Below are 26402 nucleotides of genomic sequence, written 5' to 3'. Positions count from 1 at the left end.
AAATATTAGAAATAGTTTTAATAAAGAAGTCAAGGTATTTACAAAGTGAAACTAGTGAAAACATTTCGTATCTTTTTTATCAAAATTCCAGTCATAATATATTAACATTTTTCATTTTCGTTTGACTACCAGTCTCTTGATTATAGGTAAATAATATACTTTACAGATATTTAGACTAACTGGTAACACAACCTGCCAGCAGTAACTTATTTTATTAGCATAGTTTGAATCTCGAGCACTTACTATGAGCTCTCACAGCAAGGATTATCATCGTGGAAGCAAGATAGCATTCTTTTTTTTATTCCTTAACTTTCACACAGTGTCATCTAGTCTCAATCTTAACACAGCGTGTAATTTGAGTACCAGACAGCTGATAAATATACTTATATAATTTAAATGCATACATAATATAGATAAATTACAGCCAGATACAGAACAAATGATCGTGCTCATCATAAAAGCATTTGTCCTGGTTGGGAATCGAACCCACGACCTGCGGTATAGCAGTCAGGGGCACTAACCACTAGACATGGCATCTCACTTCCACAATGACTACTCTGCTTGAAGAGCACATGGTATAGGCACTGGTCTTTGGTTTTAATTATAATTTCGTTTATTTATATTAGTTGAGGGTCGTATGAACGTCATCGCGCCAGCGCTGCTCTCGGTAATGTGTTGGTGACAGTCTCTGGTGGGTCCACCCAAGTGGTCGGCAGAGTTGATGCTGTCTTTGGTTTTAGCACGTATACGAACTGAAATGGAATAAAAATGGGTATAATAACTATGATAAAACTACCTTTACATATCTAAGGAACATTGCCGATAATTTACAATAGGATGTCCGGACTGATTACGGCCGTGGCGATAAGTGCCACAGGACATCATCTTGCTGTGCAGGACATAATAATCCCACCAAAAACATTAAATGTAAAAAAATGCCAAGTCTCTCGATGCAGTCTTTCCATCGTAAAAAGTTTTGAGATCTCATAGAAGCCAAGTCCTATTCAAAATATTTTGTAGTTATAAATCAACATTTAGTAATTGTATCAATAGTTTTCTTTATATTATAATTATAGTGACTTGGCAATGAGCACAAGAAGAAACAAATAAAACGGCATATTTGTAGGAGTTGAAAGTTACACACACCGCATGCGTAAACATTAATATCACAAAATTAATTTTCTTTTGGTTTATCCGTGTCGTCCCAACCGAATTTCGGCAACGGCAGTCAGTCTTAGTGTACTCTCGATTCATTTACTTTCATAAAGCGATGGCCCGTAAGGTATTCTTAATTATTGTATTGGAGCATGTAGTCGGTAGTGACCATCATGATTCACACATAACAAATAATCTGATCACTGGTCTCGTCAGTAACATTTGCACATAATTCCAGGCATCAAGCAGCTTTTAATTTGTGCTCATTGCCAAGTCACTATAATTATAATATAAAGAAAACTATTGATACAATTACTAAATGTTGATTTATAACTACAAAATATTTTGAATAGGACTTGGCTTCTATGAGATCTCAAAACTTTTTACGATGGAAAGACTGCATCGAGAGACTTGGCATTTTTTTACATTTAATGTTTTTGGTGGGATCTCATTTATTTTTTGTAAGTGTATTTCTTTCTTTTTTTTAGGTGTCATAATTTCTAGGACTTCAGCTACTGCTTTGCTTAGAACCCATTCTCTATCTCTATCTCTTTTGTTTCTTCTCTGAGACTTCGTTACTTCTAATGTAAACAAGCTTAAACTTATATATATATGCATATATATATCTACTAACTTACAAACTATAGCTAAACTAAACTAAATAACACGTAAAGTTCTCCGAATATCAATTATCACTACAATATTTTTTAGTTTCGAAATGGTTTTTCATAGACAGGTGGCGCTATCAAATGAAAATTATCGAATTATTCTGAAGTACTACTTAGACTGCGCTTTGTAACGAAACCATAGCGCGATTCAGACACGTACAACGCCATCTATCGAGCGCGCATACAATATTTATCGCAATACAATGGAGTTTTAGCTTTATTAATTTAATGAATTATGAATTTTATGTATTAATTTGTATTAATGATAGTCTGTGTATTACATTTATATTATTCTTTTCTATTCTATGTATGTATTCATCCAATTGAATAGGTACTTAAACAACGAACAAAGTTAACAATGCAGTCAAAATCCATACATAATGTTCTTGCCAAACCGCAAATATAAAATTGTTTTCTATGGCATATTATTTTTTAATGTTTTTATAATTTTTCCTTTATATGTGGCTAAGGACCTATCTTGGTGCAAAATTTGAAGTTTCTAAGTCTGCTAGAAGTACCTTAGATTTTTGATGATCTCTCAGTGAGTCAGTGAGTCAGTGAGTCAGTGAGTGACAAAATGGTGTAACTTTGATCGACCGTAACTCCTAAACCATTAATTCAATTGGCATGTAATTTCGAACTTAAGCTTGTTCTAATGCCTACTATTATTCCCCGAAAAGCTAAACTCCTAGCTTTGTCCACGTCGAAGATACAGGGGGGGCGAAACAGCCGCGAATCGCTTCGAGAAAAGATGGTACGGCCGTGCCCGTTTTGCTCGAGACTTGGCAGGGGCACTGCCGTGCCCTCAGATTATACAGTACACAAGCGTTAGTGCAAACACTGTTGCACTGTCTGTTTTCTTACGCTCATAGCCCGATTAGACGGCAATCCAATACACACCGTTCTGAAAATGTCTTGGAACCTAATTAGAGACAATTGAGTTGACAGTTCTCTAGTCTATCTACTAGGCCATTACAACTCCGAACTCATTAACAATACTCACCACTAGGCATGCATAGATGGTACCGATCAGGAAGCCAGCAGCGACGTCGCTCCAGTGGTGCATGTGGTCAACGACGCGGGAGAGCCCCACGTACCAAGCGGCGATGAAGACCGCGTACTGTATGGCGTGGCGCAGCAACTTCGAGCCACGCCATTTGCATTTCACTTGCACGTAGAACTGGAAGACGAGGTAACGTGAAAATATTTATTTATTTATTTAAAAATATCGGCTGATGGATGCCAGTGCTCCAAAACTAATGTGTATAATCCTTATGTACCTATCACCTAAGTTCACATTGTGGAATGCAATAAACGTGTTGAGTATTGAGTGATGATATGGGCAGTCGGGCTAGCATGTGCCAGGTTTGCTAAAGTTTAAAGCTGACGCTTACAACACGAATAATCTTACATTTTTTTGGATTTTCTCGTGATCAGTAAATTCAGAATATTGAATTATAATGTAGCTGTAGAAGTATTATTTACAAACAAGAATGTTATGAAGCTTTGTGACTTTGTGCCTACTTAGGGTTAACTGAACCGATTTGGAAATTCTTTTACCGATGAAAAGCCACGTTATTCGTGAATGACATTGGCTACACTAATATATTAACCCAAACAAACTGGCGAAACAAGTAGATAAGTATCAGCAAGTGTCAGAACAGCAAATCATAACTAGCACTTACAATAAAGAATATGGCGCAATACATGGCGAAGCTGGAGTGAGCGCTGGGGAAGGAGAGGCGCATGTCCTTGATGAGCGACGGATCGGCGTCAGCATAGCAGTCGTACTCCACGATGTAGCCGAGCTGGTTCAGCGCAGAGTCCGCTCGAGGGATCGGCTTGCAGACCTGCGGAGCAGACACATTTCCTTTGTAGGACATCCATACAGTTAGCCTAGCAATGGACTTCGACTTTATCGGAATATGCATTAAACGGAAAACTCTTTTGGTAGGAAGAAAGTAGACTTACCTACTATATTATTCCTCTAATGAAGTTTTGGTATTTTAGAAGCCATGAGGTATATTTTAGCGACTATTGCAAATATCGAGGGTGAGATCTGGTGTTAATTACACTAGGATTAGGTTCGCGATTTAAAGCCTACCAACAAGGTATACTTTAATATTAGCACCTAAAAGTTAGGTGCCCATTCAATGTTTTTTTAATTAACATTGGAACACAGAAGCAGGCCAATCCACACCATTAAACTTCGGTGCCATACTTTCGACTTAGACACCAAAAAAATCAATAGCTTCATTAACAAACACAATAACTTACGTCATAAAAATGAGGTCGCAATCTGCCAATAACATTTTTAGCGAGGTCGGATGTTAAGTGTTGACAGGCGGCGCCGAAGGTAAAGACTCCGATGGTCTGGTAGCTCTCCCAGATCCAGCCGGGGACGGCGGAGTCTCCGATGTACTTGTCACCAATGCCCTTGCCTTGTCTGTCACGCGTTATCTCCACGATTAGGACCTGGAATCGGGAGACGTTGTTTTGTTACTAAAGATTCATAATATAATCATAAAAAATCGGTATACTTTGGTAGTTCTTGGGTGGGACTTGATCCAAGTCTTAAGAGCCTGTGTTGATGTTGTTAAATTTAAGAAGAGGAAAAAAAACAAAGTTATAGGTTAAAGTTTATCATCTGTAAAGTATGTCCGTACTTTTATTTGAGAATGATTCTTTTGGGTATACTTAAATTTAATTTTCAACAAGACATATTATGTACGCAAATTTAACTTACACAACGACGCTAAATTAATTTTTAATTCAAAAAGGTACTAACATATAGCGTGGAGGTCAATTACTTGATCACTTCCTGTAAAATACATTACAGCTAACGGTTGCCCAACTGACTTCCACGGTAAAAACGATAGTAAAAACTAAGCCAGACATACCACAACGGCGATGAAGGCAAAGCCGACGCTCGCGAGCACGGACACCGATATCGTCTGCTCCTTGAAGGGGAGGCTGAGGCTCTCGTCGTTTAAGAAGTAGCCGCGATGGTACGGCTCCATCCATAGCGTGACAGCAAGGAGCGCGAATCCCACTGGAAAGAGAATCAGTTGATAATAAGTACACTAAGTACTTAGGGAACAAGAGTTAATGGAAGGCGTGATCACATAAACTTATGTTTTATTGAAAAATTGTTCTTAAAAACCTGCTGTTTGTCCCTAATGTGCCATACCTGAATACCGGGCTGAACCTAACTGCAGGAAATTGGAATATCAGAGATTAAATCAACTTTGTTTTTACTACGAGTAATAAATATCTAAACGCAATGAGCATAATAAAAGACATACAGACTGATGAATAGTACCTAACCAGTGCAGGAACAAACTCTAAAAAGTGAAGACGTAAATGCCTGAATAAGGATAAAACATCTGCAATGATGACAACTTTTTCTGATGACTCAAAATATAAATAAATTAAACAGGAAAGATAAGGAAGGGTATGCATCAGCAAATAAATCGCGAATCGTTATCAGTGACTCAGATATTACGACTATCTTTATATAGAAAAGATAATCAATTCCTAAACTGTGTAAACAAATCATCTATAATACGTTTTATAATACAAAGAGTATCTAATGACGAAACTTTAACTTTGGGAGGGTTTTATCCTTTAGCAACCGAAAAAATGTTTCATTATAAGCATATAGGATCTTAACAAATTAATGAATTTTCCAGTTCCATTTTTTACCATGTTTTTTCCACGTTTATTATTTAGTAGCTGTTGCCCGCGACTTCGTCCACGTGGTTAGAATTTTTCCCGTTATTTCCACATTTTCCATTGTATCTTCGCTCCTATTAGTCGCAGCGTGATGTTATATAGCCTATAGCCTTCCGTGATAAATGGTCTATTCAACACAAAAAGAATTTTTCAAATCGAACCAGTAGTTTCTAAACTCTAAACTCTAAACTCTTCAGTTTTATATATTAGTATAGAGTATAGATAAGTGCATATCCGTCGCGCTCAGCTACTTGGCCTAACTTAATCCAGGCACAGCACAATAACGCCAATTTTGAATTTGCGGTAATTATAATTTGCTAGCGGAAATTCACTAGAGGAAAACACTGCGAAGAAATCAGGATACATAAGTATTTCTCAAGGGTGTATTAACACCCTAGGCATTAGGTCTGCCGTTGTACATGTTTTCATGAATAAGAAGTATAAATAAAACCCCTTCAAAAACCTGCGGTTGGTTTTAAAAGCCCGCCAACATATTGTACAATCAACTATTCGAAAAACACTATACTCGAATTATATACAGGGATGGCGCCTACCTATTTAAACCGAGCAACAAACTGTGTGCTTTTGATATTTTACAGAGCAATTAGGTATAGGATATGAGGGACAGTGGACGGGTGCGATAAGTAACGTGTGATGAATTTTAAGTATAATATACTTAACTAGCTGTTGCCCGCGACTTTGTCCGCGTGGTTAGAAGATATAAGTTATGATTTATACCTGCCCTGTTTTTTCCGCATTTTCCATTGTAACTTCGCTCCTATTAATCGCACCGTGATGGTAGGTATAATAGTCTAAAACCTTCCTCGATGAATGGTTTATTCAATACAAAAAGAATTTTACAATTTGAACCAGTAGTTAGCGCGTTCAAACAAACTCTTCAGCTTTATATATTAGTATATAGAAGTAATAGAAGTATAGATAAGCATAGATATAGATTGTATTTATGCATATTATGCAAGAGATAAAGCGCGACGTTTAATATAATAGTCTGTTAGATTTTGACATTTATTTGTTTTACATTAACGCTTTCTCCCCCCAAGAGCTGGGTGTCCATGAGGATTTAACCGAAAAAACAAAAAGCGAGTAGTATATAACCTACAAAAACGAGGCGATTTAAAAAAATACCAATGCTAATAACTTTGAACAATTGAAATTAAAATACAAGGACGTCAAACGTAATCTGGAATTCAAATTACCATTTTATCGAGATACTTATTTATCAGCTTATGCTGAAATAATTTGCTTATCAAGGGCGTCTTATAAAACTGATAAATTATGACATTAAATATCTGTTGTGGCTTAAATATTGGCGCCATCTTTTCCTTCATTAATATCACTGATCTGAAATATTGGTGTGATTTAAGAGCCTATATTTAAAAACCCGATTAAAACTGAGTTGGTCTCGCAACTTTAAGGGTTTCTTACAAGTATGATAAAGATGAATAAATCCAGACTCATCAAAATTATGACCATAGAATCGGTGTTGAACCTCAACGTTTTATTTGCATTTTTTGGTGGATAGATCCAATTCTGGCTATAAGGCTGAATTTACACAAATTATAGATTTTTATCCGCTGATATGTCGTGTCTTCAAGTCGTGATGGCCTAACGGTTCTGTATGTGTAAGTATTTTTTGCATAGGTCAGTAGGTGTGTATCAATCCAGGTTACTTTTTTGCGCATGATAAATTGCTAAGCATTGTTGTGCAACTACTCCATCCATCCGTTTAGTCAGTAAGTCAGTAATCGTCTGACACTACCGGCTTCCTCCTGAGGTGGTGGGTGTCCTTAAGGCTTTCCCCGATGATCTCCTAGATGCAGGAAAACATCATGAGCAAACCCCAATGCCCAAACCGTTTCTGACGTTCTACACTGGCCTGTGCCCAGTTGTAGTCCATCTACATGCCAAATTATAACAACCTAATCTATTAAAATAATTGAAATAGTATAAAATATAATTATAAAATAAATAAAAAACCTAGTTTTGCTTTTCAGTTATCATGATATTGTTTGACCTGATAGCAGCACGTGTTATCGTTAAAATCACTACTAAAACTATATCATACGGGATATTTACTGTCAGGAAACAAAGGTTAATTTTCTTTCTTGACATTGAAGATAAAATTATATTGTATTACGCTATATATTGTTTTTCTGAAACATTTATCACGGCAACTTTACTATTTATTGTAAAAAAGTTTTCTTTGCTGTATGTCTAGCAACCTTATATCCGCTTGTTTTAGAATTAGGTTGTCTTTAATACTTTTTCATTTTGTTTGTGCATTATTTAATGCAAAGTTGACGGTGTTATTATTCATGTTATATGAAAGATATGATTGCTGCTAGCCTGAACAACCAAAGTAACAAAAAAGATGTGCAGGTACCTTGCCATGCTTCTAATTCATGATCGTTACATTACATAGTACATTGCTTCACTCTGATCTTTATATTAAGTACTAGCTTTTTCCCGCGACTTTGTCCGTGTGGTTAGGAGATATATTATAAATTATTAATTTTTGAACGAAAGCCCTCGAAGATGAATCTTTTTCCCCGTTTTTGCCACATTTTCCCTTGTATCTTCGCTCCCATTAAGTGCAGCGTGATGTTATATCGAATAAAACCTTTCTGGATTAATGGTCTATTGAAGACAAAAATATTTTTTCAATTTGAACCAGTAGTTCCTGAGTAGCGCGTTCTAACAAACAAACAAACTCTTCAGCTTTATATATTAGTATAGATTTGACGTTGTAACGGCAATAGACATACATCATCTGTGAAAATTTTAATGGTGCCTGAGCTACACTCCGGTGCGGTCGGACGGATGGACAGGCAGAGTCAATCAGGGTTCCCTTTACCCTTTTATTTTAGCTAGGTACTATGACAGTAGCAAACATATGAATGATGTAATTAAACAAATAAAATATGGGATAGACAAAAATAAACCACAAAATGGACAATTAACAGAAACAAGTTTGTTATTCATTAAAGTGGATACAGAAATAATGTTGAATATTTATTCCTGTATCTACAGAATCGTGCATAATGGAGCTAACTGAATGCAACTGCCGCAACTGGATACCGGATAGTTGCATTAAATTGACATTAGTTAAGAGGCTGGGTCACGAAACTGAGGTCGGGTTATGTCATCTGACAGTTCAAATGTGACACGCAAATTGTGTGCCCTTTTTATGATGATGACGAAAAACAAACCTAATTAGACTACTAAGAAGCACTTTTTGACTGTCAAATTACAATGGACAGCACACAGACTCGCCCACCCTCACCGCTACCTAGGTTAGTTCTTTCGCTGGGAGAGAAGAGACGGGACAAAATCAAAATCAAATTAGACTATTCTTTAAATAAATAAATAAATGCGGACAACATCACATACATTGTTCTGAACCCAAAGTAAGTTGCTAAAGCACTTGTGTTATGGAATTCAGATACAACGAAGGTACCACAAACACCCAGACCCGAGACAATGTAGAAATGTGAATTTTTACATTGACCCGACCAGGGATCGAACCCGGGACCTCAGAGCTAGCGACACCTTGAAACCGGTGCGTACGCCACTCGACCACGGAGGCCGTCTTTACTAGCATGTAGCAGTTTTTGAATGTCAAATTACAATGGATATGAGATTTGCACCGGCACAACAAACTCTCCAGCAGAACGCTGTCTTTCCGTTACAATACATAACAGAAGCAATTCGTAAACTTATAATGTCTATGATAATATAAGAATGCGGACTTTCGATTATTTACATTTTTATTTTATTTTCTTGACAAACTTTTAACTTAGTCTCTAGGTAGAGTTAGCAGCTGATACTCACAGACAGATAGTGAGTATCATGTAGACGTCTTTTGATTAAGAGTTAGAGTACTTTTAATTTCTTTAACCGTTCCCTATAAAACGCCAGTATCTTCAACATACTGGACACCATTATGAGATTAAAAATACACATTATCTAGAAAGCCTGGGCAGGGTAAAAACGTGGACACCACTGTTATGTTGGATATAAGCTATTGTTCATTTATTTTTACTAAGAACAAATTGTACAACCGACTTCAAATAAAAAACGACTGCTTGATAAAAAAAAATATGGGACCATATGAGGGCTATTAATAAATTAACTGTCATCATCATCGGCCTAGCCTTGAACTATATGATGAAGAAAGAATAAACAAGACTGAAGCTCTGAAGAAGGTGACAAAAATACAGACGAATAGAGAAGAAGTCGGGATCCTTTTCGAAGTCGGTTGAAATCTAGTAGGTATGCAATCTGCTACATGATATGGCAAATTTAGAACCACGGTGCAGTGTGAGTGTTGTCAACGACTTAAACCTAATCTATAAAGCTGAAGAGTTTGTTTGATTGTTTGTTTGTTTGTTTGTTTGAACGCGCTAATCTCAGGAAGTACTGCTCCAAATTGAAAAAATCTTTTTGTGTTGAGTAGACTATTCATCGAGGAAGGCTTTAGGCTATAAACCATCACGTTGCGATTAATAGGAGCGAAGATACAATGGAAAATGTGAGAAATACAGGGCAGGTATAAATCATAACTTATATCTTTTACCCACGGGGACGAAGTCGCGGGCAACAGCTAGTTAACAAATAAAATATTCGATGTCAAGTACTAAAGAGTTGTGGATATTTAATCTTCCGAAGATACAAACTTAAACATGAGCATTTTAGTTATAGTTCTAATCTCTTAAATACTAGATATTAATGTGAGTGACGCTCCTGTTATGGTGTTCCCATTAAAAGTAAAATGAGGGCACGTGAAGATAAGAGATTAGATACTAGAAGCATTTCGAAACAGAATAGACTAAATACATACATTATATATACATTGTCTTATACACACATTACTTAAATCGGTTTTGTCGTTTGTAGTAGTGTCTCTCTCGCTGCAGGGTTTTAAATAAATAAATGCGGACAACATCACATACATTGTTCTGAATCCAAAGTAAGTTGCTAAAGCACTTGTGTTATGGAATTCAGATACAACGAAGGTACCACAAACACCCAGACCCGAGACAATGTACAAATGTGAATTTATACATTGACCCGACCGGGGATCGAACCCGGGACCTCAGAGCTAGCGACACCTTGAAACCGGTGCGTACGCCACTCGACCACGGAGGTCGTCAAACCTTAAGTGTTCCTATCACACTTAAGGTTTCGTTCCACCAATAGAGTAAAAACAGTCCCTGCTGCTGAGGGCATCGCTGTCTACTTGAACTCCTCCGAAAAGGCAAGACCAATAGTCATTAAATTTTGTGGGCATTCTGGAATCAAACAACTTTTGACATACTGTCAATATGTTAGTTACAGTTAGTTGTTAGACTTTAGTGATATTTTATAATATTTTATATGCATATTTTGTTGATCTAAGGCTATCGGCGACTATCCGTTTTCAACAACTCATAAATATTTCTTATATATTTTCGTCTGTTATGACATAAAAGCATTTGCCCTGTCAGCTAGTTATATGTTTGGGTACCTATTGGTATAAAAAGATTAACAAGTTAAGCCTACCAATGACTTAAATAAATATCATAATACAATCATTAGTATGCAGCTGTCAAATTGTCGATGCGGCCTTGTGAAGACTGTTGCTAAATCATGTAAACAATAATTGTTATAAGCACTTAATATGATGAATAATAGGTTTCTTAATAAAAGAATTACCTTCGTTTCCCACGACTATAAAAAAAACCGTCAAGTGCGTTTAGAAGGACTTTTTTTGCGTCTTACGTATGTCTGTTATTCATACATCTTTGAAAGTCGCAACGGGTAGTCAGAAGCTAGAAAGTCTGACAACCAGTCGAACTAAGGGGTAACGTGTAGGTATTTTTTTTTTATTTCACAGCTTAAAATACTGAATTAATTGTAATTTATAGGGCTATGGCGTAAAGTTCTTAAATATCTAATTCCTTAACGTCAAATCGGCTGAAAATTATTTTTTTAATAAAATTGGATCCATTTGGATTAAATTTTTTCGTGAATCTGAAGTATCCTTGGCTCCACCCAAAAGCAAACAAATTGGAATGTTACTAAAGTCTTCCTTTTATATTTTGTCTTATTAGCAGCAACATTGTTCGACCACTGATAAGAATAGGTGAGTTATCAGTATCACAGTGACCAAAATAATCTAATACGCGATAAAATTGGATGGTTAGGTTCAGAATGCCGCCGCGCCGTCCCCATAATATAAAAGTAGAGTAGAAAAAAAGTATAGCCACTTCAATCAATTCATACTTATTACATTTATAAATAATCATGAAATATTTTTATTGCTACCTATAGTACCTAGGTAGGACTCGAACCTGCGATTCCTGGTTAAACGTGCCAATAGCAATTTGATTGATGACTAGCAACGAATCGAGTCCTATCTGAGGTCTTTCATCTGACTTCTAGGATGAATAGGTTCTCAATTCGTCTGTTCATGTTGTTTGTTCCCTAAGAGGTTCGGACTGGATAGACCGATTTTGTCAATTCTTTTAAATTTAACATGAAATACCTGTAATTTGGTCACATGAAAATGTCATCAAATTTGGCATGGTAGTTTTTAGTTTAACTCGGTTTTATGCTTTTGCTGTTTAAAAACATTATTCATTTTAGGTGCTATTGTCTTTAAGCAATACCAATGTAACTTTTATGAATGTACCTATCACCCACCGACGCAGGTATCTTTATCAAATGATTTCACCCAACCCACACGCATCGCCTAACGAATTAGAATACCTATATATTTTTGAATAAGTCGGTGACCAGCTATTCACAATGGCCGAAGAATGAATGGGAATTGGATTAAATTGACACTATTGGTATTATTCCAAGTATTTTTCAAACACTTTTTGAAAATTTTAGAGACAGTTCGGGGCGTAATACTCACGGTCGATACAATGAATTTATAATGATTGTGGTTGGCAAATTGCTTAAGAAAATAGGAATAGTTTCAAATTTAATCCGATTGCCGTTAATTCATCGTGTTAATAGCAGAATCGGGGCTCAGACGATTCTTATTATATCGAATCTAATCGATTTATCATTTGATGATTAAATTAATATTCATGTAGTGTTAAATACCGCCGCGATTACGTTCAAATACGATAAGTAAGGAGCTATCAATTTGTGATTAATTTAGCGACAAATGATTATCAGACTATTTTAAATACCTATGATTATATTATTTAAATTCGTAAAAGTTATTAATTAGATACATCAATAAATTCATTGTCCCTTTAAAATGGTTACCTATTTGTTAGAATGTTTCCAAAAACAATGTAAGTAATAAATATCATAAGGAAATAAAAATAAAAATTATCTTTATAATTGAGGTACTAAAAGGTTATTTAACTGAACTAAATTGTATGTGTGGATTTAAGAACGTGTAATTGATTGCAATAGTTTATGAGTTATTAAAATAATTAGACTATAATTATTCATAACTATTTTTAAGTTTGTTAGTAACTAAAGTTATATATTTTACACACTTAAACGCCTAGACCTATATTGATAAACTTGGATTAACCTACAATTTCCACGCGTGCGAAGAAACAAGCAACAGGTAATCTACGGTATGTCATTATTGGTTTAACTGCATTTCATATTACAATCCGAGCTATAAAAATAGTCGCATCGAAAACAATTCAAGTCCGTTTCGCCTCAATGGTGCTATATTTAGTAGTATAACGTGCTGTGCCCGTTTCAATGCAGCTATAAGGAATAATAAATCGTACGATAACACAGTTTTAACTACCGAGGCCCAGAATGAGTTTATGTTTTAGCTAGAGTATTATGTAGGCACTAAAGACTCATTGATAAGTAATAGTAGGTATAGGTACTTAAACACCACACACGATATAAAGTATTTAAAATTATAGTAAAAAACAAATTCGTCCTCTCTTCTTCTTTTTGCTGTGCCTGACAGGGTCCACAATTGAGCTATAAACCTAATTGACCACCTATGTAATGTTCTGGTATGCAATAAAGAATTGAATTGACAATCTTCCACATTTTACCCACATCAATGCGGTTATAGCCAGAACCTACTTCTTAGATGTTATTCCAGGGTGTTAGCTATCTCCAAAACAAATTTCATTAAATTTGGTCCAGAGGTTTAGGAGTCAGGATGTAACAAACATAAATCCCCACATCCCAATATTGACACAAACTTTCGCTTTTATAAAACGTAATATTCGTGTGATGCGAAAGTGACATGGTCTGTCGTATGTTACGCTTTCACGCCTGAACCGTAGATCGATTTTGATAAAAATTGCTAATACTAGATAGATGTCGAGTGTTTCAATGTAGTAAGGCTTTGAAGTCAGGGAAAAATAAATGTTAAGAACTACAAGTAGATATGTTCATCGATCACCATACCGCAACAATAACAACCATGTGGGAGCCACGGGCAAAACCTAGTCAATACAATCGGCCTTTCCTTGTTACTCGTAAGTAGTATCTGAAGTATTATTAAAAACACAGCAACTCCTTTAATGCACTAATGTAGACCTTAGCCTACTTGGCTGTATAAGGAACCGAGGACTCAATACATCTATCATCCATCCTTTTTATACAATCTTTATCGTTCTCGCTATTGGACGAAGATTTTTTTCCAAACCCTTCCATTAAGTCATTAACTGCTCCACGCCGAACTGGCGATCGCTAGAAAATATTCGTTTTCTTAATATTACCAACATAAACCAATCAGATGTTAAGATTTCCTTAACTTAATTTACTTTCACCAATATGTTAGAAGCCATTATAAAGTTTGACTTTTAGTGCCACTAAATAGATACTTAATGTATTTAAAGAGATTCGATAAAAACCTTTTTGGTTGTTGTCTCTAAGTACTTGAGAACTAGTTAACCTGAAGGCTGTAGTTCGAATGCCTATTAAAAAAACGAGTACTGGATTGTTTTGTAGCGTGCTAATCTGTGCATAACTTTCGAGGTCATTGCATTTTAAAACTTCAAGTACCAGATGTTATTACTTTTTTATGTCTGTAGGTTTTTAAAGTGCAACTGTCAAAGATAAATTGTAATAATTTTATTCCTGGTTTTGAAGGTTGTTGTTCGTAAATAAAAAAGAGGCGCGAAATGTCGGTATGATAAAATAAAGTTTAATAAGTTATCCCTTCCCCTCACTTAATTACATAGCAAGAATTTAATTAAAACAATTCACCTAACTACCTTTTAGGCACTTCATTCATTATCACTCCGTAGATTAATCCTCTAATATTTATTCAAGCGTGCAAAGGAAACAAGGTAAACAGCCAGTCATCAACAAAAGCTTAACTCACCGCCCGCTAAAATGATGAAGTCCAGTATTATTTTCCATATTATCCTGTCGACTGCCATTGTCACACTATAACATATTCACGTGAACTTTTTACACTAGTCTTCGGCAGACACACCGAGCCACGATAAAGGCTGTCACAACACTGATAAAATGAGTAATCAGTGGGTAAGTGTTACTCATATTGCCAAACAATGCAAAAACTACCGTTGCAGTCGCTAAGGTATATGATCTATAAGTTGCGGCGTGTAACAGGCAACGTATTAAGGAACAGTTGAATGAAGCATATTATAATTAGTGTGGGTTTGTATTAAAATAATGTTGTCATTAGACCTCCTTGCTTAATGGTATTGGTAGCGCCATCTGTGTTTTGAATACAGAAGTATTTTATGCATGGTTGCTGTCCGCCTTCTTGAAAGCTTCAATAGATGGCAGTGTTGGCTCCAATTTCAACGGCTTCGAAGAGGAAGAGGTTGTCAATTCGTCTGCGTTTTCTTTTTTTTACCTCAGATCTCTGGACTGGATGAAACGATTTTGTTGATGTTTTTAATTTTATCTAGTTTGGATCAGTAGTTTTTATTTGTTCCTATTTTCATGTTTTTATTTCAAATTACATTTTCAAAAAGATTTATTAGACTTGGGAGTTGGGTTTTGGAATTCCATAGAGAAAGAATGAACACTTTATACAGATTTATTATGCTTTATAAACTTTTAACCACATTTAAAAAAAAAGTAAATAAATAGCTGCCTCAAAGCTAGAATACATCAAGATATCTAAAGGCAGTGCGTTTAAAGTTCTATTATACATAAAAAAACATTATAAACAAGTCATTCTCTTAAAAATATGTTTAAAACTTGACATTGATGTCACTAGGAGTAAAAATAAAGTTTATACTATATTACACTTATCTAGCACCTAATTGGACCTAAAACTAATTCTTTATGGGTATTTGTATGAGGAAACAGATGATTAGTCGATAGAGCAGGATTTACAATAAATCTCCAAATAGTATAATAAACGAAGTATTGCCTAAACATTATGGATAAAGGGTTGCAAAAATGAACCTTAATGCCTTCACAATAAAAGCAAAGTCAAAGTAGTGAACGTGTGTATGTCAGCTAAACTGTTGTACTAAATTTTTGATATAAATAAATAAATTGTTACTAATCAGTATTATGACATCTCTGTTATTTTTGAGTAGGTAGAATGTATTTTTTAAGACCTTATATTCCAGACAATAAGTTCGAAAATCCAGTGGCAGTTATTACAATCGACCAACCATCCATAAACACCTCAGGGGGCAATACAGTCCTTGAAATAAGAAAGTTGCAATTCTGAAATAGAGACGCCATTATACACTGTATAGAGCGCCGTCTCAGTTTCACATCTGCAGAATCTCACTTTAGACATGACAGGCCCCAGATCTTTGTTTCCTTCCATTAAAACGCCTATATCACAGTATAAAAAAATACGTTACAATTGTCTTCGAGACTAACATTAATAAATGAGCTGCGAATAAATATTTACTTTTGTATTTTACAGTGTCACTATATCTACAGTAAGTCAACGTTGTCAAGCTTTCAATTTAAGACTTTAATCGGTTTTAATAAAGATTCAAATTCTGTGTTAGTTCATGCAGCCCTGCATCCAATCTAAAGTAGAATTTAAGGCTTTGAATTACACATTAAATTGGAGTGATTTAGATAAAAAAATTCTTTACTAAAGTAATTTCACCTACGGAATAAAATAAATGGTTTTTATAAAAAAAATATGAAAAATAGGTGTGTTAACTTTGTCAGAGAATTACTAAAATCCAATAATTTTTAGAAGTTTTCAGACAAAAGCCTAGTTCATCAAATAAATAAATAAAAAATATAGTCTCCTTTGCTTTCCCTTGACACAATTGACTCAAGCTGTAGAACATAGTTTTAAAATTCATAACAATTTGGAAAAAAAACAATATACATGTGATATTTTCATAAAATTACCTTAAAATAAGTTGTACTATCACATAAAAATGTGCAACTATATAACTTAAAAAGAAATTCATATTACAGTAATACAGTAAACCAAACATCAGCAGTAAAACTGCAGAAAGTCGAAAATAAACCTTAAACTTGGGGTCACAAGGTCGATTATTCTTTAAGTATTACAACAAATGATTGAATTACTGTACAACGTAAAATAAAACTCCTTATGTACTTACTGACTTAATTATTATTTTAAAAGATGCATTATATTTGACTGTTTGAAAGGAAGCATTTTTTACCTAATTTTAACTAAGTAGTGTTCGTTAAGTTGGCTGCAAATAGGCATAAAGTCGACTCGTAGTTTACCTCTTTTTTATTAAAAACTGCATTAAATGCACTCTTATATAGACAAAAACTTAAAATCAGCCGTATTATTTTCATGCAGCTATTTTAAAACTGCAGTTTATCTTAAAAAACTGCAGTTTGAAAATTGCCCTTAAAGTGAACCTGTAGCAATAGCATACTGTTTATCTGAAAAGTGTGCTTCAAGAACAATAATAGCGAATGAAAAATACCAAGTTAAATTGTACTTTTTAAAATATGTACATTAATGTTAACACTTACAACGATTTTCGCTGATTTTTCACCCATTTTAGTTTTGGGCTAGCAATACATATCAAAACCCAGTTCTGTTTACAACTGTACAATATATATAGGACCAAGCATTTTCGAAATAATATCAACGTAATAAATTCACATTTAAAATATAAGAAAAATATTTAGCGAATTATCTGCGAGTCAATATTTACTTATACGTATCAAAAAAATGAGGCTTCAAAAACCTCAAAGCCAGTCGGGGTTAACATTAAAACACGCAACAAACGCTAAAAGTCGAAGCCGACTTAAGTCAACGAAAGTCGACCCAGCCAACAAAAGCCGATTCAAACACTTAAAATAACTTAGCTGCCGAAAGCCAGATCCAATCGGCTCGAGTTAAATATATCTTAAAACTAAATCAAAGTACTGTAACAATACTTATAGTACCCAATAATATAATATTATATACATTTGTTATATACCTTTATACAACATTGCACAATCCTCCTAATGTTTTATACAGCATGTTTAAACAGACCACGGCGATCATCTAAAACACCTCGTTAATGGATAGGAAAAATTTTGTAGAGAAAAATCATGCTCTCCTCAAATAAGAACTAAGCTGCCTATAACTAACATGATATTAATGTTCGGACTAATTTTCGGTTACAGCGACTAGGCATCTGCCAGCCAAAGCTAGCCTTAAGTGCCTTGGGATCGATCTCGAGACTTCTGACTTGGCAGTCCCCATCCCAGTCTTGCCATTAAGCTATAAAAAGATTTAAAGGGCTGATATGATTTGGCTGCTCATATAAATTTTTCATTAGCTGCCTATATTTTGCATGACCTAACTTAACATTTTTGCGGAATCAAAATGTCTTTCTTATGTTGACATATCCATTGACGAAAGCTCTTTTTATTTCGACTTAGTTCTGTTAAAACATATTGTATAACAATTACTCTAAATTATAAGTATATTGATGCTTATATTACAAAATAGCTGCCCTGTCTTCCAAACTACCAGAGAACACAAAGCTTCACAGCTTCTTAACATCTCTCGATTGTACTCATGCGAGGAAGATATCACCCTCCTCCTTAATTAAAAATACCCGAAAAATTACATATAAAAGAACCTAAAAGTTTTTTTATATGTATTTTTTCAGTCCAGTTCATAATTATTTTACAAATTTAAAAGTGCGATCTATTCAAATAACGTGATTGTAACGTATCTAAATATCTAATAGTAATATCATAAATATAATTATCTGATAACATTCAAAGAAGCGTATTAATTAAAAACCCAAAATAAATATATAACACGTTCACAACAAGAATTCAGATTTCACTTTTTGACTTTGAATATAAAATGCACTGATTGGGAAGTACTTAAGAAATATGAAGGTTTAAAACCATGAGTTCTAGTCGATAACCCTTTTCCTGATTTAGCTGGTGCAAAAGAAGATTGTACTACTCGCTTAGCTGTTACTGAAGCTATAACTGTCATGGTTTTAAGACTTCATACATTTAACTTGATTGTAGGACGTTGAGAAGTTTCATACTGAGCCTAATCAGATGTGGACTAGACCTTAAATTAGTTTAAGGTGTAGCCTACATCTGACTCTCAGAGTGAGATTTTGTCTTTGTGGAAGCAAGATGCTGATTGACACCGTAAAGTGCAAGGCAACTAATTCAACAGCATTACTTTAAGAGGTGATAAACCTCCAAAACATCTCACAATCAAGTTCCATCTAAGTATCCGGTAACTATCCAAATACATCCACTTTAACGTTAAAACAGTTCTCTTACACCGAAAAACTTACTGACCTATTAACATCCATCAATGCTTCACCATTATCTAAGTTCACAAGTCACCACTAAAGGTCACTCACTTGGTAAAGGGCACTGAGACTGTTCTCGCGGGATCCTACATGCGTCGATGTACTCATGAGAGATCCACGAGACAGTTGGCTGTTCGTATCATAGTTCCTCTGCATCGCTTTCACATCTGGAGCTGGTGGGAGATGACTGTCAGACTTGCACGCGGGTGTTCCCGTTGGTGGCTCGCAGCTCAGCCTCGTGGGACAGCTGCCGGGAGCGAGGAGTCTTGCGGAGGTTCGATACGAACGAGAACTGTAAGGAAATGGAAGTTGTAGGATCGAAATGTCAGGAACAGGTAATGTTAAGTTTCTAAGTAGAGCGCTATGAGCTAATGTTAACCGCTTATAAGAAGTAAGATCAACTACCAATCTAAAAGGCAAAATGATGGCGGTGTCAGTTGGAATTGGACTGTCAGTGATCCACGTTTTTGCGGTTTCATAGTAATCCCGCAAAACCACGAACACAGTTTCACCAGGTAAATCATAAGTAGTTAGTTAAAATGACTTAAACGAGCGGTATCCCGAGCTTATGTGCATCCCGTACCGGTCAAGAAATTGAAAATTTAAATATATTCATTCCATTTTGACCTTAGTATCTAAGCTTCAGTTTAAGAATAGTCCAGATTTTATACTTACAATAACAATAGCATAGAGCAGTCCAATACTGCAGCCAGCGAGGACGTCGCTCCAGTGATGCTTGTAGTCCGAGACCCTGGTCATGAAGGTGTACCACGCGATCATGATGAGGATGAACTGGATGCCGTGGCGGACCAGCTTCGAGCCGCGCCAGGTGAAGCGCTTCTGTAGGTACATCTGTTCCAAAAGAATTTATTGTAAAGTTCAAACCTTTCCATGACACACATTTGGTCCATAGGATCAAAAACGATCAAAAACGTCGCAATACGTAAATTCATTTAGTTTATTACAAGTAAACAATAGTCTGTTATCCATTTACCAGCTTGGTAGGGGCATTATAATAGACTTTTTGCCAAGAATTGACGATTACCACGTCAAGAGAAAGTGGTAGAATAAAAAAAACAAAGACAAATTGAGGAGCCTTCAACGGCAAAAATAATAATTCCAAAATATGATTTGTAATTAAATACAACAGTTTCTGAGACATATGAGGAAGCAAGATGTCGCTCTAGGCCATGTCCCTTCTCGCTCCTCAGTCTTTTAAAGTCTATAGCTACATCAAAACTTATTTTAACTTACACAGAAGTACAGCATAGTGTATGCTGCGAAAGACGAGTGCCCACTCGGGAAGGACAGTCTCATCTCCTTCTTCAGCTTCTCATTCTCCCCGAGACACGTGAAGGTCTCGATGTAGCGCCACTTGTTCGACGGCAGCGAGCAGTCGATATCTGGTCGACATACCTGGAAAGATGGAAAGGAGAGTTGAGTAAAATGGTTCTAATGGATATGACAAAGGAATGGGTAAAGGACAATTGTAAGTGATGGACTTGACGCCGCTGCTGTATATTTGACTAGATTAACTATAAATAAATCGTTAAACACTTCAAAGTTGAGAAGCTATATACTGAAAACTTGAGGACTAAGAGTAATTTTCACCAGATTTTTTGCGCATTTGGAACCCTACCCCCATGGACCTATTAGGTCTTATGGAGATCAGTAAAGAATAGACACAGTCAAAATCTGTTGTAGCGATTCGTCATTTTATCAACTCTTGCCACTTACATGCACTTGCTATAGTTATGGTTAGACAAACTTTCTCTTTACTTTTAAACCAGAACAGATGCTATTGTTTTACGAATATGTCTTGAAACTTGTGAAATATAAGACAATGCATGCTAACATGGTCTGAAATACAATATTTGTTAACTTAACAAAAAAGATTACATCTCTAAAGGCACTCTATTAGGTTTTATCAGTTTTTTTTATGAAACTAAGAATATTGCTGTAATCAACTAAATTTAAGCGATAATGGAATTTAATGTTGAACATTTTGTGTTGTAACAGGATTTCAAAGTAACAAGGGAAACTGGCTTTGCATCCTCATTGCATAACAACACACCCTAATTAGTATATATGCAATACTTTTTGGCACGTATGTATGTAAAAACCATTTTCCCAAATATGACAACGGCAAGACTATAACATGGCGGAAACAACGGTAATCGAATACCTGCTAAAAGTAAACAAGATATAAAACAATCAGGGAACACATCCAGACAAACCGGTTTAAGTTCGCACAAACTTGTTTTATAAAACAATTTCACGCGCGAAGCCTATTCTTGTCGTCATTTTAAATCTTTGTGGTGATAGGTACAACAGCACTTGGTATTCAAGTGATTGGAAATAGCTGGATCTGTGTATTTATTGTTGACTCACGGTCCAATACATCGTTCAAGCTTCCCGAAGTAACTTCTTTTATCTATAGAAGTATGTTTTTTTTTGTTACTACTAGGAACATATTAATCTGGCGTATCATCTTTTACATTTACTGTTCTCTTGTTAAGAACTCTCACAAAAGCGTATTATCTTAACATTCTGAAACCAAAAAAGTCATTACTTTCAGCCAATGCTTTTGCCATTTTAATTCGCATAGTTTTTTTTCTTTTGATACGGCTCCCGCACTACGAAATCTAATCCTTCTGTCGTGGTAGTTTCACAAATATTCAAGTCACATACACAAGACACCTAGACTCGGCATTCCACAGGACAAGTATTCCAGGATCACACCAATGCTTGCTATGCGGGGATCCTATGAAGTGCATGAAGTCGTAAAATTCCGCTTCGCTTACAAAATCTTGATAGACAAAATTACTCCGAGATTGAACCGACCAGTTTGAGTAAGAAAACAGTATTTAATATTCTTGGCTTTTAATATTCACGTACGCGAAACAAGTCAATTAAGGAGAAACTGTTAAGTTGCTACGGATTGGCAACGTATCAATAAACTATCAGTACTTATGTGCCGGTAATATTCTCATAATAAACTTGTATTACGCGATTTCACGGTTTTCTGTGCATAGTGATCGCAGCTAATTGTTGTCTATGGGCATTCGTATAAGAATGATACACGGGTATCTTTACGAAATCATACTGTATTTTCACCTAGGAGATACAGACTACCAGGGCCCCGGTTAGACGGGTTGACACGGGTGGGTTTAGGTTAAGTTAAAAGTTGCGTATAGGGATATATAACGCGAGTTTTTTTTTCTTCGTACTAGTCGATTTAAATCAGCCACACAGTTTATAAAAGAACTTCATATAAACAGTAAATAAACAACATAAAAATCTTGTCGACGAATAAACAATTACGTACATATCGTAAACCATTTGATGGAGAACCGAACGACACACCAATTACTGCCGCGGGGCGGGTCAGCCTCACAAGACATTGTAAATTGTCCGACAATTAATATTATTCGCTTAAAAACAATCTTCTGACTGACGGCCGCCTAAGGGAATGTATGTATTTTTTACTTAAAGCTGATTTCAATCGCACGAGAAATACGTAGTATCGTGCAAGTTTCCATACATTGCTGGCAATGGTACATAATTTTTGATACAACAGCTACAAGACTCGGCAATGTATTACGTCACAAGATATTATTCGCGTCGTTTAAATGTAGCTTCACCTTATACTTAAAGTTTAAAAAAAAAGACTAGCGCCTATTCTTTGCAAGAAATTTTCTTAAGTGTATTTTAATAGTTAAATTATAGCCTTGATTCTTTGTCGTTGCTACGTTTTAAATGTACCACTTTATATGGTAAAAAGAAAAACTTAAGTATTCTTTGGCCTAATGGCACCGATCACTAATTGCCTAGGTTGTAAATTATCTACCAACTTATTGCTATCATAGTTTTTGATATTTAAGATTGAATTTCGCTATTGACTGGGACCATCTTTCAAGAACTTTAAGACAGAAAATGTAAATGAAAGCAAATCAGAATTATTATTTATGAAAGAATAAATCATGAAATTGAGATATTGAATACTGTGCAACGTTTTGAATAATTCATTTCGAATTTAACTTTTCTACGGACTGACTAAATATATCGGTATTTAGCTAGTAAAATACTGTCGATGTCATATTCGATATCGATTTTCAAAAAACAAAAAACATATCCAACCTATTTGCATATTGCACCTTTTTAACATAATAAACACAGTTAAACACAAGTTGCATAAACAAGGCGTGTTACGTAAACATACAGCTATTCATTGAAGTGGCCACAATGTGAACTCTCGCCGTCTCCGGCCACTGTCACAACCTGCCTTTAGCCATAAAGTTAAAGACACAAACGAAACAGCGCACTAAAACAATGCGAAACAAATCGTGCTGGACACTTGCGGCTATTTAATATACATACAGAGAAAATAAGTGTGGAAACAGGTAGGTTAAGTAGTGAAAAGTTGCTGGGTATTTATTAATAGTTGAGAAGCTTGGAATGGGTTTTAAAAAGGTTATGCTTCAATTGAAGTTTGTGAAAGTCAATTGAGCCGGCCTAGGAGTCTTATACTCATCCCTCGCTTCGTATCCGTGATTGAGACGCAACCTAACACATGATATATAATAATAATGTTATCATCGCAATGAACCCTAGTAAAATTGTTTTAGTGTACTCCGTCAATATAAACTCTCATAAATATTGGAAATCCATAATTCTGTTTACAATCTCGATAACACGACGTTAAGTGGTTTTTGTATATTTTTTCAGCGTGCACGGGCAGTCAATCATCCAATCAAGTGGACCCTTCACTGGCCTAAAAACAAGGTTGTATTAAGGCTGGTCTATCACCTTTTTTGTAAACCTATATCTTTTTCTTCTTTGGTCTTGTGTCCTGGTCATGATAAAACCTTTCTCAATGAACAGTCTGTCAAAATTAAATATCGGTTGTATCAAACGCATGTAACTAGAGAAAACTTAAATTGTCCTTTGGTTTGCCCGTAGGCTATTAAATGCATATTGGTGAGTTGTTTTATTTTCTTGAAATTCAAATTGAACAAACGTTATCAGTTGTATTATCAAATAAAGTTTCGGAGACCAAATTGCTTAATCGAAGTATTGATAAACAATTTCAGAGTAAGGTACTTATTCATTAAACACTGCATAACATGATCGTCGAAACCTTAAAAAAAACAAAAATAAACAAATCACCATCGAAACATGCCCTTAACACACAATAAATAAAGCACATTCTTTTTAGCGCAGCATTTTACGAGGTAAAGTATTTATTTTCCGCGTTTCGCATACAAAACTTGTTTGGTAATTCAGTGATTACCGTGGCGGGCTGCCGCGATGCCTAAGGCAAGTAGTTACCATTCTCATTGACTTAACAACTATACAAGTTACCATTTACCAAAGTCGCGTGAGAATGCAGTATAGAAATAGGCGTCGTTCAAAATTGATTTTTGGTTCTTTTAACGTAGAACTTTAAATGGTGTATGTAAATTTTAATTGGTTTCTGCAGGTGAGAAATGGTGTGGAAATGGCCCTGTGAAGCGGTTTGAAGGGCTATTGAAGACTGGATCGAATGTTTACGAGCGCCGAACTATAATTAGTACAATTTTGATGACCGTTTCAATACCATATTTGTTTTAATACTATATGATGATGATAGAGATAAAATATTTTTTTAACTTTACAAGAGTATACTGAGGTGATCGTAGATCGCATTTATAAATAAGGATGTGTAGGTACGTGTTAAAATAATTGCTAACTGTAGAGTGTATTCATAAACGAGGTATTTTTTAGGGTTCACTCAAAGGACAACCCGGAGCCCTATTGCTATAGCTCGCTATCTGTCCGTTTGCTTAGGCTTTATATCATGAACCGAGATGGACAGTTGACAATATCACAACAGGTAGATTTCTAGTGCCGATAGAATAAAAAATAAAAAGATGGTTTGTTTATTAATGGGGATAGGAGATTAATTATTAGTTAAATGCAAATTTAGTTTCTGTAGGATATTTAAGTAAGCTCAGTGTTAAGATCTTGACTCGCGCTTGACCGGTTTTTTTACACATAATTTGTGATTTCATAAATAAATACGGCGTGAAGATGAAAGCTTAATAATAAAAACAAGTATTTTGTAACTACATGCAAATCACCAAATTCTGTAGCAAAGTATCCATAACTTCGAAATTACACCGAACTTTCGAAAACGTCTTTATCCATACAAACACCAGGCATTTACATGGTTGTATTACACGAATTAATTCTCCATGTTAAATTATGACGTCACATAATCGTTAGCGACCGAGCTGTGAAAATGTTAATGTAAGATATTACAGTTTTATGCGCAGGCGCAGGCTCGACTTTCGCTCTTCGATAGCGGTCAATTTTGTCATTATCGACTTCGCAAGTTGACGCTGCATGCATTATAAGATAAGGGCGACCGTTTTTATAGCTGGCAGTAATTTTAATGTTAAGTTAACCACACACAGCATCGACGGTATTGATTAAACGTAATTTACGACTGGGCTAAAGAGACTCCGAAATTTATTTTATCAAGCAGGTATCTTTATAGTACTAGGGGACCCGGTAGACGTTGTTATTTAGGATATTAAACGAAGTATGACTGAAAGACAAATAATAAAATTATTCCATTATTCTTTGCCTTGAAATAACACAAACCTTCCTCGCCACCCAAACATTTTCAAAGAAACATTCTAATCAGTCGAACTGTTTCAGAAGATCAGTGCCTAACATTCACACGTAAAGATACCACAAACGATTTTTATGGGGTGTAACTAAAATCCTGTCATCGCTACAAGTGACACTACTAATAGTGGTTAGATATATTTTGACAGTGGTGCAACGAAGGATGGCGGCGTATTTTAAAATTATTCAAATAAATTTTAACAACAGACAGTTTTATTGTTATCTGAACCATTAAAAGTAAGCTCCGATATAAGTACCCACTTCGTTAATGAATATGACTTAGATTATAATTAATTGGTATAAATTGTACAGGAATATCATAATATTCATTGAATGGTTTGTTGATACGCAAATACTAGGAGTTACAGATAAGCTCGCAGGTCCCCGATAAATGGTGCTTAAATAGCTATACACATAAAACTGGGCAGTTGTA

The 26402-nt window shown here is 35.3% G+C and overlaps 2 protein-coding genes across 2 annotated transcripts in view; both read right to left on the bottom strand.

Annotated features, from left to right (window-relative positions):
- Positions 1-606: 606 nt before the first annotated feature.
- Positions 607-15120, bottom strand: LOC113505334 (putative phosphatidate phosphatase). Its single transcript, XM_026887973.1, has 6 exons — positions 14893-15120; positions 4724-4875; positions 4101-4298; positions 3509-3673; positions 2827-3003; positions 607-752 (listed from the first exon to the last, which is right to left on the bottom strand). Exons 1-6 carry the CDS (start codon positions 14948-14950, stop codon positions 645-647), a joined length of 858 nt encoding a protein of 285 aa, XP_026743774.1. The 5' UTR covers positions 14951-15120; the 3' UTR covers positions 607-644.
- A 445-nt stretch (positions 15121-15565) lies between these two features.
- Positions 15566-26402, bottom strand: part of LOC113505288 (putative phosphatidate phosphatase) — a 42251-nt gene continuing 31414 nt past the window's right edge. Inside the window, exons 2-4 of the mRNA XM_026887908.1 lie at positions 20549-20710; positions 19970-20146; positions 15566-19586 (exon numbers count right to left, since the gene is read on the bottom strand). Coding sequence (XP_026743709.1) covers positions 19485-19586; positions 19970-20146; positions 20549-20710 — 441 coding nt within the window. The 3' untranslated portion in view covers positions 15566-19484. The remainder of the gene's footprint in view (positions 19587-19969; positions 20147-20548; positions 20711-26402) is intronic.

This window comes from Trichoplusia ni, chromosome 25 (assembly GCF_003590095.1).
Source record: "Trichoplusia ni isolate ovarian cell line Hi5 chromosome 25, tn1, whole genome shotgun sequence".
NCBI classification, from domain to species: Eukaryota; Metazoa; Arthropoda; class Insecta; order Lepidoptera; family Noctuidae; genus Trichoplusia; species Trichoplusia ni.
The sequence above is the reverse complement of the archived record's forward strand: the minus strand, read 5'-3'. Positions and strand labels throughout refer to the sequence as shown.